The sequence below is a fragment of the Xenopus laevis genome, chromosome 2L (assembly GCF_017654675.1).
Source record: "Xenopus laevis strain J_2021 chromosome 2L, Xenopus_laevis_v10.1, whole genome shotgun sequence".
Taxonomy (NCBI): Eukaryota; Metazoa; Chordata; class Amphibia; order Anura; family Pipidae; genus Xenopus; species Xenopus laevis.
Window position 1 is genome coordinate 166,446,093 of NC_054373.1, and position 15,928 is coordinate 166,462,020.

The window sequence follows — 15,928 nt, forward strand, 5'->3', positions numbered from 1 at the left end:
CCATTGCAGTCTGTATATTCTGATTATTAATCAGTCTTGCTGTATCAGCTTCTGGCAGATATTATTTGACTTGTGCTGTTTTTATCATTTATGACGATCCCTAAGCAGCCCAGACCACACTGAGCATGTGCACAGTCTTAGTCTTGCAAAGATGTATAACAAAATTACAAGATGATGACCCCCTGTGGCCAACTTTGAAAGCATAAATCATTTCTTTGATTAGGCTTGTGGTGCAGTAAGTTCATGTTAATATTTAGTATACAAAATACAGCATTTCTAGCCTTATTCTATTTTAGACTTTACTTCCCCTTTAAATAGGAACTATGATACTCATTTTAATTAGTCTTGTAGGTTCCTCTGCTCTGGTTCAGGGTCTGTAGCCCTGCTCCTCCAGTAGAACCTTCCTTTAGATTCCACCCCCATGGTCTTCTGCTTGTTGGCCTTGTTCAAGGCTCTCTGGTATGTGCTACATTAAGGTGCTAAGTAGTGGTACCCTGGGTCGACCAACAACTATTGTAGACAGGGTCTCATGCCCAGTGCTCAGTATGGAGGCTCAGAACTGTTCTAATGAATATAGAAAATACAATGGCAGCACACCAGAGCAAATACAAGCAGAGTAAACCCCTATATTGTATCCACCCACTAATAAAACACAATGGCCAAGAGAAAAAGGATAGAGTGTCATTCCCTGTGGGACCTGATCAAGTACGTCTTGCTTGCAGGGAGGTCTCCTAGACTTCTGGATTGGGAGGCTGTACTATGATTGATATGCGTCGTTATTGCCATTTAAGTGTAATCACTAATGAGATCACTGGCAATGGAATCAGCGGAATGCACCCACATGAAAACTTGCCTCTTTCTATTTCAGTGACTTGGAATGTGCCGTTAAAATATAACTTCATTTTCCCTGTGTGTTCTCACCCGCTCATAATAGGCAGATCCAAGCAAATGAGACTTCGTTAAGTGTTCTGAGAATTATCTGAATAATTGGAATTGTGTGTGATTAGGAGAGAGCCCTTTTAATCTTGCATTTAACAAGGCATTGTATCTTCTTGCCGACACTTGCACAGACGCTTTGCCTTATATTAGGTGCACGGAGCAACGAGAGACTTCTGTTGAGCTCGCTCATTATTGCCTGGGGGCCCTCGCTCCTGGGTCCCTGCCACTCACACAAACGCCGCTGGCTCACTCGAAAAGCACTTGTGAAAGCCGAATGGCTCCATCCCTGTTTGTTCAAGGATCTAGTGGGGATAATGGCTGCTTAATAATTTCTGTAACTGTTCAGAAAGGAAATGGTTGAAGATATTTAGTTTAGTGGGAGATGTACACAAGGTGTGTCTGTGTAACCAAATGAAAACTCCCCAACAGGGTCATATTGACTTTGGCAAAGAACCACTTCAAAGGAATTTATGGCTCTGTGTTGCTTATAAATACTGGCTTCTTGCTGAGGGCTGTGCAATCCAGGCAACAGACACAAGCTGCGGTCCTCCAGCCCTGATATATATCCCCAGCCTCTTCGGGCAGTGGCCGATGGGGAGATTTGTCACCCGCGTTTATTTATGTGCGACTGCGGACGACAAATTTCCCGAAAATGCTTCTTCATTGGAAATAACTGAAATAGTTGACGGTAAAACCAACATATTGTTGGTTTTACCGCCAACGATCTTAATTATTTCCAATGAAGACACTTTTTTGGAGATTTGTCGCTTGCAGTCGTCCATAAATAATCGTGGGCGTCAAATCTCGTCGGCCACTGGTCTTAGGCTGGCAGAGTCATTCAACCCTGCCCTCATCTTATTTTTTGTAGAAGTGATGGGTTCTGGGACATAAACTCCCTCTACTTTCCAGAGAATCCATGTACCGCCTGCCATTTATACATTTCTTTCAAGACATTGGGCCAGATTTACTAAAGGGCGAAGTGGCTAACGCTAGCGACATTTCTCCAGAAATCCCATCTGCAGGGTCATCGCCAATTTACTAACAGGTGTAGGCGACAATTCACTAGTGAATGGGACTGTAACTAGCATTCATTCACACTCAGGCGACTTTTCGCTCTTGCAAACGGTCGTTACTCGAATTGCGAATTTTTCTGAACGTTACCTCTTTCGCCAGAGTTGACTTCGCCACCTCAGACCAGGCAAACTGCTAAAATGAAGCGACATCCTCCTCAATCTTATGTCACTTACATCCTACCCTGTGTGCCGGAAATGCATTAAAGTTGTAAAAACGCTGGCGACTTGTCCTTTTTTAAACTATTGCCTGCAAAAGTCCTAACTATTAAACTTTTTTGGGTTAACATTTTTCTCAGATATTTGAGGGGCATGGAACATTCAGGGTGGGCTCATGTGTAGGGCATTAGAGGATCTCTTTTGTCTTTATTCAGGTTCCTTGGACATTTGTAATAAAAAGTGACCACTTCAAACATTTGCGCCAACATCCCTAATAAAGACGTCCATACGACTTTAATGTACCCGCCCTATTCAAATTGACCTAAGCGTTAGAGGACTAATGAAGTTTCGTTAGGCAGAAGCGATTGCTAGCGTCATTCCACTTTGAAACGCTCGCACTGCGAAAAGTCGCCAGCGTTTGGCACCAAGGACGCGACTCTGTATTTAAGTGAATTAGCGTAGTGGTAATGAATTTTCACCTGGTGAAGTGTGTGAATCGGTCGCTGGCGACAATTTGCCGTTTAGTGAATCTGCCCCATTGTGTATTCAGAACTTTCCTTCTGTACATCTTAATGGGAGCCACTATACTGCCATTAACAGGTTTAGGTTGTAAGCCTTTCATTTACATAGAACAGAGAGTGTAAATAGATGGTGCTTCTCCATAGGAGTCAACTGAGAGGGGCTTATCTGAGGCAAGCAACTTGGCAGCTCCCACGTTGGTTCATAGAGCATGCGAAGCACCAATAATAAGTAAGCCATTTTTGGTTAGAACTTCCCCCAAAAGGATAGAATGATGAGATTCTCTGCTGAATGTGCCCCTGGCTTGCCATATCTTTCTAGATACATGATAAATACCTAAATATGGGTCATTATTCTATTTTGTTGTCATAATAATTCTCTGCTGCTTCATTAAAAAACAAGACCCTATTGCCAAAGGGAATGGAAAATCTGCTCAAACTTTTAGACTACAGTATATAGAAATTTAAATTAGCCATTCATTAAAAACTGTGGCAACACATAGCAATTCATGACCTTTTGCAATTGACATGTTTTCCCCTTGATTTTATGATATATCAGAAAAAATATATAAAATGACTCCACCTAAAACCTGTCAAGATGCCATGGAAGTCAGTGAGAAATGTATCGAAAATAAAATTTTCACCCTGCAATTTTCTTTTTCCAATATTTCGCACACAAAATTTGGATTTTTACCCACTTGCGACTTTCCATAAATATGTGCCAAATTAGGAATCACATGAAAATTCATGATTGGGATTAGTAGCAATTATGCTTGAGGGTTTTTTTCTGTGATTGTGACTTTTTCCCAAAGATTTGTAATACAGGTATTGGATCCATAAACCCATTATCCAGAAAGCTCTGAATTACGGCAATCCTTTTTCCAATAGACTCCGTTTTATTCCAATTTTTACATGATTTCCTTTTTCTCTGTAATAATAAAACAGTAGCTTATACTTGATCCCAACTATGATAATTGTTGCATTATCGATCCTTTCATCCACCACAACTTAAGAGAGCATTACCCAAATCTCAATTAAGTAGAGTGAAGCGAATAGTAACCTCAAATGAGAGAGCAGAGAAGAGATTATCGGAAATGTGTAACAAATTTCGTGAGAGGGAATATCCAGACAACCTTTTAAATAGACAATTAGAGGTAATAAAGAAACAGGAAAGAACAGAGATGCTAAAAGGGAAAGAGAAGAATAGGGAAAACCATGTCACATTTGTACTAGAATATAACACCCTGAGCAAACAGGTTGCAAATATTCTAAGACGACACTGGCCACTAGTTAAGGATAACTTACCCCAAGTAACGGCATTTGACAGACGCCCAGTTATAGCGTATAAGAAAGGGAGGTCACTTGGTTCAATGCTAGTACATTCAGATATTGGAAGTAATAGTAAACAAAAGAGCATGGAAATTAGGGGGAAAATAGGTTCCTTTCCCTGCCTTAATTGCAATTGTTGCTCAAACGTGCAAACAGGGGAAAATGTCTTTCACCCCAGAAGGGGTAACCCCATAAAAATAAGAGGGCGCTATTCTTGTAGCTCCACGTATGCAGTATATGTTATTAAATGTCCATGTGGACTAGCATACGTGGGACAAACCAAGAGAACAGTCCGTGAACGGATACGTGAGCATAAATCTGCGATTAGGACGGGGAAAAAAGATCAAGCAGTGGCTGGGCACTTTATTGAGCATGCTCATAGAGTTAATCAGTTAAAATTTCAGATTATAGAAACCATTGAGCCTAAGCGTCGGGGAGGGGATAGGCTAAAAGAGTTATTGTACAAAGAAGCCTATTGGATCAGAAAACTGGAAACCCTGGAACCTGGGGGCCTAAACAAAGAGTATGATTTGAGCCCTACCGATGATTTTAAGAATATTTTTATCTGGTTTTTATACTGATTTTTATCTTTTGTATCATTCTTTATGTTTTGCAGATAATTTCACATTAGACATTCGGTCGTCTTCTAATGAATATTTGGCACTGTTGTTTTGATATAATTATATGTTGGTATATGAAAAGTAATGAATTAATGATTGATCCATGTTATCTATATTAATTAGCACAAATGTCCACTAGTGGGTGTGTGAGAGTATAAATAGCACTACTGAATCACATGTTGGTTAGCTTGATAAAAGACCAGTTGGTCTGAAACGTTGCTGTAATGCCCTTGGTCCAATAAAGGCCGTTTTATTCACTAAACAGTGGGTGCTGGACTAACTTTTTTCGCCAATATTACCAGTGGGAGGTGGCCATTGGAGGACGTGCACCCAGCCAAAAAAAAAGTTAGTTGCAGTTGTGCTGACTACTAATCTGCTATTACCCAACTATGATAATTCCTTATTGGAGGCAAAACTATCCTATTGGGTTTATTTAATGTTTAAATTATTTTTTAGTACACTTACGGTATGGAGATCCAAATTTCAGAAAGATCCCTTATCCGGAAACCCCTATGTCCCTAGCCTTCTGCATAACTGGTCCCATACCTGTACATGTGGCCCTATAGTTCAGTGTTCTGCCACTTCTGTTTACTTTTGTTTGTCGAGAGGTTGTGATTCTATAGCTCTTTGCTTTCCCCATCAGGCATGCTCCAGAAGTGCCCGTCAGTGGATGACCTGGTGGATGCCCTTGTTTCCGATTTGGATCCAGACTTCGAAACGTTCCTTATGGATTCAGAATAGGAGTATGCCAACGCAAGTTGTGAGCCCCCGGGGGCGTATTTTTTTTATTTAATTTTTTAATAAACTGTTCTGGGATATATTTTGCATTGGTCGAATGCAAATTAGAATCTGTGCAGTGAACCATCTTTGCAGTTCTTGAAACATGGAGGGACTTTCCAGAATAATGATTATTTCTAGAGTGGGATTCTCAGCCATAAAGGTGGCCATACATGGGCAGATTAAAGCTTCTGATGTCTGTACATCAGACCGATTCAGCAGCTTATCTGCCCGTGTAGGGGGTGGTCCGACAGGTTTCCCTGATCGATATCTGGCCAATATATCAATCAGGCAGGTTTGATTTTTCTTGCGAGTGAGGACTGGATCGGCTAGTTGATACAGTCCTCATCCCACTGGTGCCCATTGCCATTGTTGTAATCCAATCATATGGCCCTAAAGCTGAATGATCAGATAAGACCAATATCGCCCTGCCTTTAGTGGCCATATCTGGTTAAGATCTTCTAGTGTATGGCCACCTTTAGATCCCAAGGTGTCTTCACTACTAATATTATAGCCAGGGTGCAAACATTAAGTGATATATTCAATGTCACAAAATTGACAACCAGAACAATGCAGAAAAGAGTCTTTAGGCTTATGGCACATATGATGTCTCCTACACGGCCATTTTTCAGCCAGAGAGGAAACGCCAAGACCTGGCCATGCACTGTTGCAATTCCAATTAAATGACGGGTCATGTAGTCAGGTTCTGGTGATTTGCCAGTGAGAAAACCGCACGAGGACTCACCGTTTTAGTTTAAAATCATGAGTCTGGAACCATGTCAGATCCTTCCATGTCTAGAGAGGAAGGACCTCTCCAGAACTTAGGGTGAGCACCAGAGTTTGCCAATGATTATTCTAGAGAATATAACAGAGTTTCAAGATGGGCCACCTGAGCTGCTCACTAACTGAGGGATCTTCGAGCATGAAATTAGGTTTTGGACTGAAGGACATACCTTGGCCAATTGAGTCAAAGTCTGTCAGTTTTATTTGACCATGTGTACTCAACATCAAACTTACTGTAGAGGCAGTACAGATGACTTCATATGCTGGGATGGTTGACTTTGTTTTTTATTTGTACATTGTACATTTTATATACATATTCTATTCATGGAAAAAGTGAGCCCTTTTTGTAATTTATTTTTATATGCTGCTGTGTTGCTTTCTATGTTGTGTTCCTACTCAAGTGAAAACATTTCAATAAATAGCTATATAAAGGCATTTTGGAGACAAATGATATCCACAACACTGTGAACTATGCTTTTATGCATCTCTATGAACCCCATGAACATTAAAGGACCAGTAACATCACAAAGTGAAAATTATTTTTTTTCCAGGTGTCTGCTGATCAAGTGCTTACGCACAAAGTTTACTTAAGTAATGAAAATATCATGTAGTGTTGCCCTGCACTGGTACAACTGTTTGTACAGAAGCTCTACTATAGTACAATATAGTAATATTAACAAGCTGCTGTGTAGCCATGGAGGCAGCCATACAAAGCTGAAAAAGGAGAAAAGCCACAGGATACACATCAGATAACAGATAAGCTCTGTAGTATACAATGGGATTCTTCAGAACGTATCGGTTATCTACTGTGTATCCTGTGATTTAATGGCTGCCCCCATTGCTATACAGCAGCTTGTTTATATAAACTATAGTAGTGTTTCTATAGCAAATGCACCAGTTTTACCAGTGGAGGGCAACAGTACATTTTATAGTCATTCCTTTTAATTTTTGGGCGTTGCTGTTCCTTTAAAGGAGAACTAAAGCCTAACTAAAGAAGTGGGATAGAAATGTTGTACATTATGTTTTGGGCTTCTGTACCAGCCCAAGGCAACCACAGCCCTTTATCAGTAAAGATCTGTGTCTCCAAAGATGCCCCAGTAGCTCCCCATCTTCTTTTCTGCTGATTCACTGCACATGCTCTGTGCTGCTGTCACCTACTGAGCTTAGGGACCCACTCACAATATACAGTACACATAGAATAGAAATGGGTCGGTACCCAAGGAATACCCGTAAAGTGGTCAGGATGGTCCACAAGTACCCTGCACGGCAGTTTATGCCTTCTACATGGGAGTGCAGTTGTTATCAACAGTATTGGAGTAGTAGGTTCAATTTCAACCAGGGCACTGTCTATATGTCTATACTATCTATATATCTATATGTCTGTGTGGCTTTCTTCTGGGCATTCCAGTTTCCTCCCACACTCCAAAAACATACAGGCAGTTTAATTGGCTCCTGATAAAATTGCCCATAGTGTGTGAATGTGAAAGGAACCTTATCCAGTGGAGCAGGGATTGATGGGAATTATGTATAATCTCAGTAATAGAAAATTATAATTGCAAAGAGACAACAGGCATAAGATGCTTAATCGCTAGATTTTGCAATTAATTCTAAAATATGATAAACCACTTGAAATTGAGTTTTTCAAGATTCCTCTGACATTCAGGTTCTTATTGGGAACATTTGAAAATAGAGACATTTAAAAGAAAAGTGTTTGAAGACAAAACTGTCAGTGATTTCACATTCACAAGTCAAACTTTCATTGAACCCCGGCAGTAGTGGTTTCAGGCCCTGTTATATTTTCACGCTGTATCTTTCCTCTCCTGCTTGTTTTGTGCAAAAGGAAAGATCAAGTCATTGCGGCTTCGCTCATCATAATGGTTTGTGAGGAAAATTACAGAGCAGATCAGAAACCGTCTCTGCGGAACGCTCGGGCACACACTGTGTTACTTCTCATTTCAATAAACCTCTGGCTATTAGTCACCACAAGATTGCAGGAAAATGGAACCAATTCATCAAACAATAATCTTCTGTTGTGTGCCAGGTTTATTTCTGTTTGCTTCAGAGACCCAGCTATAAGTTATTTCATATAAATATATATATATATATAAATAATGTCATCAGAAAGATTCTGCCGTCTCAGTTAAAGGTGCACTGATGTTAAAGGAGAAGGAACGTCATTTCACACTTAGCGGTGCCAAATGTTAGGCACTCCCAAGTGATTGGGCGTTGCTGTTCCTTTAAAGGAGAACTAAAGCCTAACTAAAGAAGTGGGATAGAAATGTTGTACATTATGTTTTGTGCTTCTGTACCAGTCCAAGGTAAGTAAAGATCTGTGTCTCCAAAGATGCCCCAGTAGCTCCCCATCTTCTTATTGGAAACATTTGAAAATAGAGACATTTAAAAGAAAAGTGTTTGAAGACAAAACTGTAGGGACGTGATTTCACATTCACAAGTAAAACTTAGGGGTGCCAAATGTCAGGCACCCCCAAGTGATTGTATTGACTTACATGAAACTCCGGCTGGTGCTCCTATCAGCAGAAAACTGAACTGGCCGAGGTTATACCGTGAGCACCGCAGAGCCATCCTCTCCCGTCTTACTCTTTCTTCACGCGGCTGCGCATATGCAGTAGAGCGAAAAGCCGAACTTTAACTTAAAAAGTCAGCTATTTCATTCTACTGCGCATGCGTCTGCTCCGGGAAATTTGAAGAAAGAATAAGTCGGAAGAGGATGGCTCTGCGGTACTCACTGGTATAACCCTGGGCCGGTGCAGTTTTCTGCTGATAGGAGCACCGGCCCGGGGTTTCAGGTAAGTAAATATACAGTGGTGTGAAAAACTATTTGCCCCCTTCCTGATTTCTTATTCTTTTGCATGTTTGTCACACTTAAATGTTTCTGCTCATCAAAAACCGTTAACTATTAGTCAAAGATAACATAATTGAACACAAAATGCAGTTTTTAAATGAAGGTTTACGTTATTAAGGGAGAAAAAAAACTCCAAATCTACATGGGCCTGTGTGAAAAAGTGATTGCCCCCCTTGTTAAAAAATAACTTAACTGTGGTTTATCACACCTGAGTTCAATTTCAAAGGTTATAAAGCCATTTCTAAAGCTTTGGGACTCCAGCGAACCACAGTGAGAGCCATTATCCACAAATGGCAAAAACATGGAACAGTGGTGAACCTTCCCAGGAGTGGCCGGCCGACCAAAATTACCCCAAGAGCGCAGAGACAACTCATCCGAGAGGCCACAAAAGACCCCAGGACAACATCTAAAGAACTGCAGGCCTCACTTGCCTCAATTAAGGTCAGTGTTCACGACTCCACCATAAGAAAGAGACTGGGCAAAAACGGCCTGCATGGCAGATTTCCAAGGCGCAAACCACTTTTAAGCAAAAAGAACATTAAGGCTCGTCTCAATTTTGCTAAAAAACATCTCAATGATTGCCAAGACTTTTGGGAAAATACCTTGTGGACCGACGAGACAAAAGTTGAACTTTTTGGAAGGTGCGCGTCCCGTTACATCTGGCGTAAAAGTAACACAGCATTTCAGAAAAAGAACATCATACCAACAGTAAAATATGGTGGTGGTAGTGTGATGGTCTGGGGTTGTTTTGCTGCTTCAGCACCTGGAAGACTTGCTGTGATAGATGGAACCATGAATTCTACTGTCTACCAAAAAATCCTGAAGGAGAATGTCCGGCCATCTGTTCGTCAACTCAAGCTGAAGCGATCTTGGGTGCTGCAGCAGGACAATGACCCAAAACACACCAGCAAATCCACCTCTGAATGGCTGAAGAAAAACAAAATGAAGACTTTGGAGTGGCCTAGTCAAAGTCCTGACCTGAATCCTATTGAGATGTTGTGGCATGACCTTAAAAAGGCGGTTCATGCTAGAAAACCCTCAAATAAAGCTGAATTACAACAATTCTGCAAAGATGAGTGGGCCAAAATTCCTCCAGAGCGCTGTAAAAGACTCGTTGCAAGTTATCGCAAACGCTTGATTGCAGTTATTGCTGCTAAGGGTGGCCCAACCAGTTATTAGGTTCAGGGGGCAATTACTTTTTCACACAGGTTTGGATTTCTTTTCTCCCTAAATAATAAAAACCCTCATTTAAAAACTACATTTTGTGTTTACTTGTGTTATCTTTGACTAATAGTTAAATGTGTTTGATGATCAGAAACATTTTGTGTGACAAACATGCAAAAGAATAAGAAATCAGGAAGGGGGCAAATAGTTTTTCACACCACTGTATATAACTGAAGATGACTTGGGTGGTTTTAATATTGAATGCTATTCTCATATCTACCACTAGCAATGCAGGTGTCAGGGAGTTGTTATTCTGTTACCTTCCCATTGTAACTTCTCTTGATGGGCTGCTGTGGAAGAAAGGGGGTGATATCACTCCAACTTGCAATGCAGCAGTAAAGCGTGACTGATGTTTGTCAGACCACAAGTCACGTGACTGAGGGCACCTGGGAAACTAAGAACATGTCTAGTCCCATGTCAGATTCCAAAATTGTATATTAAAAAAATCTGTTTGCACTTCTGAAAAATTGATCCTGCTGAAGCAGCACTATTAACGGATGCACATTGAAGAAAACATGTTTTCACGTGACAGAATCCATTTAAGTTAGGTAAGTAATGAAGTCAGACGCTCCACCAGAGACAGCAGAAAGGTTTAGTATTGTACATATCACCCACCAGCTTCCCTACTTGTGAATAAAGCTTCCCCAGGAAGAGCAGCATTATAAGGGTTTTGTACTCAGGGACTGGACATTTCTAGAGTGAGCACTACTGTTGGCTATGAGTTAGTCTATGGAGAAACACTGGTGTGCAAGCTATTGAGTAACTGAAGTATGTGTATCAGCATGGAAACCCTTTCTACATCAATGGCTCCCAGAGGGTTGTTTGTAACATCTGCTGTATCATTGTAGTGACTAGAAACTCGCTAGGGGTGAGCGGCAGCCACAGGTGCTGAGCAAAGCTGCAAAGACTCCTGCCCTAAGTACCTGATGAAGGAATGTTGCATCCGAAATATGTCATACATGATGCACCGAATCCACTATTTTGGATTTGGCTGAACCCCCGAATCCTTCAGGACAGATTCGGCCGAATACCAAACTGAATCCGAACCCTAATTTGCATATGTAAATTAGGGGTGGGAAGGGGAAAACATTTTTTACTTCCTTGTTTTGTGACAAAAAGTCACGTAAATTCCCTCCACACCCCTAATTTGCATATGCAAATTCGGATTTGGTTTGGCTGGGCAGAAGGATTCGGCCGAATCCTGCTGAAAAAGGCTGAATCCTCGCCGAATCCCGAACCTTATCCTGGATTCGGTGCATCCCTATACAGTACAGAATGAACAAATGGCTGGATGATTTGACATGATTCTTCAGAGTGCATTTGTGCTGATTACTGTGTTGGTTTGACGGTACCACTATTCTGTTGGAGAGAACCTCAAAACTATTTGGACTATGGGAGTACATCACCTGGTTTGCAATAACACAACTGTGCTGAGAGTACGAACCTTCCTAATAGGGTTACACCAGAAAACTGACATGACAAAACCTTCTAGGGCTCTCTCTGTCTTTAAAACCTATCCAACAGTCTATATGGCCTATATCAGGTCCCCCAACATACTGGACCTTCTCTGTGTTTATAGTTATTATGCACAGAATCCATAGTCGGTCAAAAGACGAGGCGATTAGTCGCCAGGCGAAAAAATCTCCCCGAATCGTGTGGACTAGCCCTTAGGTGGATTAGTGCTTTATAATCACATGACCTTCACTTAAATCACAGTCTTGCAAAATGTACTGGAATTTTTCTGAATCCTGGAGTCCTAATATGTTTATCTGTGATCCTGAAACCAGTCATCTAGAAAGCTCAGAATTACAGAAAAACAGACTCCATTTTATCCAAATAATCCAAGTGTTTAAAAATTATTTCCTTTTTCTCTGTAATAATAAAACAGAACCTTGTACTTGATCCAAACTAATTAATATAATTAATCCTTATTGGAAGCAAAACCAGCCTGTTTATTTAATGTTTACATGATTTTTTAGTAGACTTAAAGGGCATGTAAAGTCTAAAATAGAATAAGGCTAGAAATGCTGTATTTTGTATACTAAATATAAACATGAACTTACTGCACCACAAGCCTAATCAAACAAATAATTTATGCTTTCAAAGTTGGCTACATGGGGTCACCATCTTGTAACTTTGTTATACATCTTTGCAAGACTAAGACTGTGCACATGCTCAGTGTGGTCTGGGCTGCTTAGGGATCGTCATAAACAAAGCTGCTTGAGTTCTGCATGGCTGGGAAGTAAGTCGGGGGCTCCCCCTGCTGTTTATAAGTATGATTGTTTCCCTGCTCAGCAGTTAGGGACCATCTGACAATTCCTATCCACAGAATTAAATGAAGGGAGAATTTCACTGCATATAGTCAGGTTTCTTATAAAAACTGTACTAATTTTTTAATTAAAGTATATTGGAGATAGGTTTCTTTTTCATTAAAGAAAGTAAAAATGGTATTTTATTTTTTTGCCTTTGCATACCCTTTAAGATATGAAGATCCAAATGAAGGAAATAATCACTTATCGGGAAACCCCAGGTCCCAAGCATTCTGGATAACAGGTCCCATGCCTGTATATCTAAGCAAATCTGAAGATGCATTTTGCTTTCCTTTTATTCATCTCTTTCATTTTTCCCTTTTTTTGGTTGTTTAGCTTTAATCAAGCAGGATTAGTGTGGCTTCATATGCATTAGGCCCAAAATAATGACTCCCAGCTGAACCTGTGTACAATAAGGGATGCCAAGCCCATAATCATCCGTGCCTAGAAATATGACATTGCCTACAGTGCGGGACTGCTCTGCTGCTAAATCAAGAACAGAAAATTCCTTTGAAGCAGCATCAGAACAGTTTACAGTATCTTATGAAGCAGGAATTACATCTGCGGTTACATGATCTGCCCCCATCTTGCCAAGTTCACTTCAAACTTCTAAATAAATTTGTGCTCTAGTTTGTTTAAAACCTTCGGAGGATTAGGATCTTTTCTGTTTGAAATCTCCCACATTGAGATCCCTCTTGTACAATTTATATTAAGCCGGTACAAATCACTCCAGTTGTTTGGAAGAATTTTGGCTCAGGAAAATAGGGCATATATCTTGTTTTTTGGGTCCTGCTTCGTCTCAAGTTCCTGGATCGTTTCTCTGCTGTTTCTGAGGGAATTCTTATTTTTTTGTGCTCTGTATGAGGGATCCTCGTGGCAGTCATTGTTTTTATATTTTTTGATTCATTCTGATGCCATTTAGAATTTTGTTGTTGTTCCCTTGATTGTGACTTTGTTTGCTTACACTAAATAAACGACATACGTCTTACAAAAGACCAGCCGGCCAGATGTTGCCCCTCAAAGCCTTTTACAGGCCCCAGCCTTCCCTGGCTTCTTTGTATGACCTCATGATTCCAAAGCAGTCCAGCCTGCAGTTCATTGTATACCAGATAAGCAGCGTCATATCAGGGCAGAGACACACGGGGAGATTAGGCTGAATTTATGTTAATTAAAATACATATAGTTACATGTTACAATACTGATGCCATAAAAATATTTACTTCATCAAGCCCGCAAGTAAGAGCAATGTGGTGGTGTATGTGGGGTCTGACGCGGTAGGGGAGGTGTAGACTGGTGGCGAATTTCAGGAATGGAGAAGTTTACAACCAAAGTGGTGTTGGGGTCTGAGGTTGATGCGTAGGTGGGCCATGGCTACCTTAAGGGCAGAGACACACGTGGAGATTCGAGGAGATTTAGTCGCCCATCAACAAATCTCCTCTTCTTCGGGGTGACTAACCTCCCTGAACTGCCCTGAAGAAGAGGAGATTTGTCGCTGGGCGACTCATCTCCCCGAATCTGAGCATGTGTCTCTGCCCTAAAGAGGGGTGACTTGCTGAGTTGCCTCACAAGGAAACTTCAGATGACTTCGGAAAACAAAGAGCTCCGAGTGCAATCCCGCCAGCGATTTTTATTCTAGCCAGCAGGAAGGCAGTTTTGGGAGATTAGTTGCCCGAAGAAGAGACAATTTGTCGATGGGCGACTAAATCTCCCTTAATCTCCATGTGCGTCTGCCCTTAAGGTGGCCATGGCCCACCTACGCATCAACCTGAGACCCCAACACCACCTTGGTTGTAAACTTCTCCATTCCTGAAATTCCCCGCCAGCCTTCACCTCCCCTACCGCGTCAGACCCCACATACACCACCACATTGCTCTTACTTGCGGACTTGATGAGGGGTTTAAGTGGATCAAAGTTCCATCCAGGGAGAGGGCCTGGGTTGGTGGAGCCTACTGTGTATTTTCCCAGTGTCCAACAGCCTAGTCTGATCCAGAGCAGATAAACATTGCACTTTTTCTAAGTAAATATTTCTGACTAATAACATTGCTGGACAGATATATAAAGGAACACTGCCAATGTTTAGCTCATACATAAGTTGAATATCAGTGTAATTTGCAGTGGGCAGGCAGCAAAATATTCAAAATTGCCTCTTCAAACAATTTCATGGGAATTGCTTCTACTCTGCCAGAGCATTTGTGGGCCAGATGACTGTTGCTCAAAAACATGTCAGTGAGCTTTATTGAGCACCATGATCTTGGGTAAAGAGGCAAGGCTGGGCATTTTGCTGCTTGCCCGCCCAGCTGCAAATCACACAGGCAGCGCCAAAACATTTAAAATTTCCTCTCCATACACTTTCATGGGAATTGCCTGTACACTGGCGGAGCATTTATGGGGCGGACAGTTATTGCTCACAAACATGTCTGTGAGAAGTGTGTAGAGATAAAATGTTGAGCATTTTGCTGCTTGCCTGCCCAGCTGTTCAGCACATAAATGAGGTGAATATGAGGAACTATAAAGCCTCAGCATACACCATAATCAGAAATGCCTTTACCTTGCTGTAGCACTTATTGGCCAGACAATTATTGCTCAAAAATATAACAGTCTTCATTTCTGAGCCTCATGAAAGTGTGGGGAGGCAATGTTAAACATTTTGCTGTCTGCCCACCAAGCTGTAAATCATATAGGCAACACGCAACTTTTCTGCATGGGTTATAACCTCAAGTAAATTGTACCTAAGAATTGATAGGAAACTCCAGCCTGGCTTTGGAACTCTTCATGTACTTCCAGGTGTTATGATGGCACCAATGTGGATCATATTACATAAGTTGGACAAAGACTTTAAATGATCGCTTATTTTTTTCATGGTCCACAGACCTCATCAATCTATATGTGATCCCCATTATCCCGGTGGATACGTTTTGTAACTGAAGCAAATGCAATTATTATGGCCACGGTCGCAATTTGTCCCCGAAATATTTAGCAGCATACGTTGTGTTCAGATCTTCTGTTCCTTGTATTGATCTCTTTTCGATGCTCAGTTTTGTGGTTACTGTAAACGCCCTCTCTAAAAAGAAACAGAGTTTGGCTCTTCCCTAATGGGGATCCATCAGTTTTGTCATATGTTCTATGAAGATTGTCCAAGTTCTAGAGAAGAAGTATAATTAGGTTTGAAAGAGGCTTGTGTGGTTAGGACAAGAGTGCAACTTGGCCAAAATTATAGGAGTTACTAGACCAATATGTCATCTTTGGCGCCTTCCATTCGATCTTTTGATGTCTCTAGCAATGCCACAGAAACAGCAGAGCCTTAGAATGTATTACAAATATGAAAATGTACCTTTGA

General features: G+C 41.1%; 1 protein-coding gene across 2 annotated transcripts in view; it reads left to right on the forward strand.

Moving 5' to 3' along the window:
• mipep.L (mitochondrial intermediate peptidase L homeolog) overlaps nt 1-6,630 on the forward strand; it is a 62,408-nt gene extending 55,778 nt beyond the window's left edge. For both annotated transcript variants that reach the window (XM_018247726.2, XM_018247725.2), the window contains exon 19: nt 5,279-6,630. In XM_018247726.2, coding sequence (XP_018103215.1) covers nt 5,279-5,376 — 98 coding nt within the window. In that variant the 3' untranslated portion in view covers nt 5,377-6,630. The remainder of the gene's footprint in view (nt 1-5,278) is intronic.
• The last annotated feature ends 9,298 nt before the right edge of the window (nt 6,631-15,928 follow it).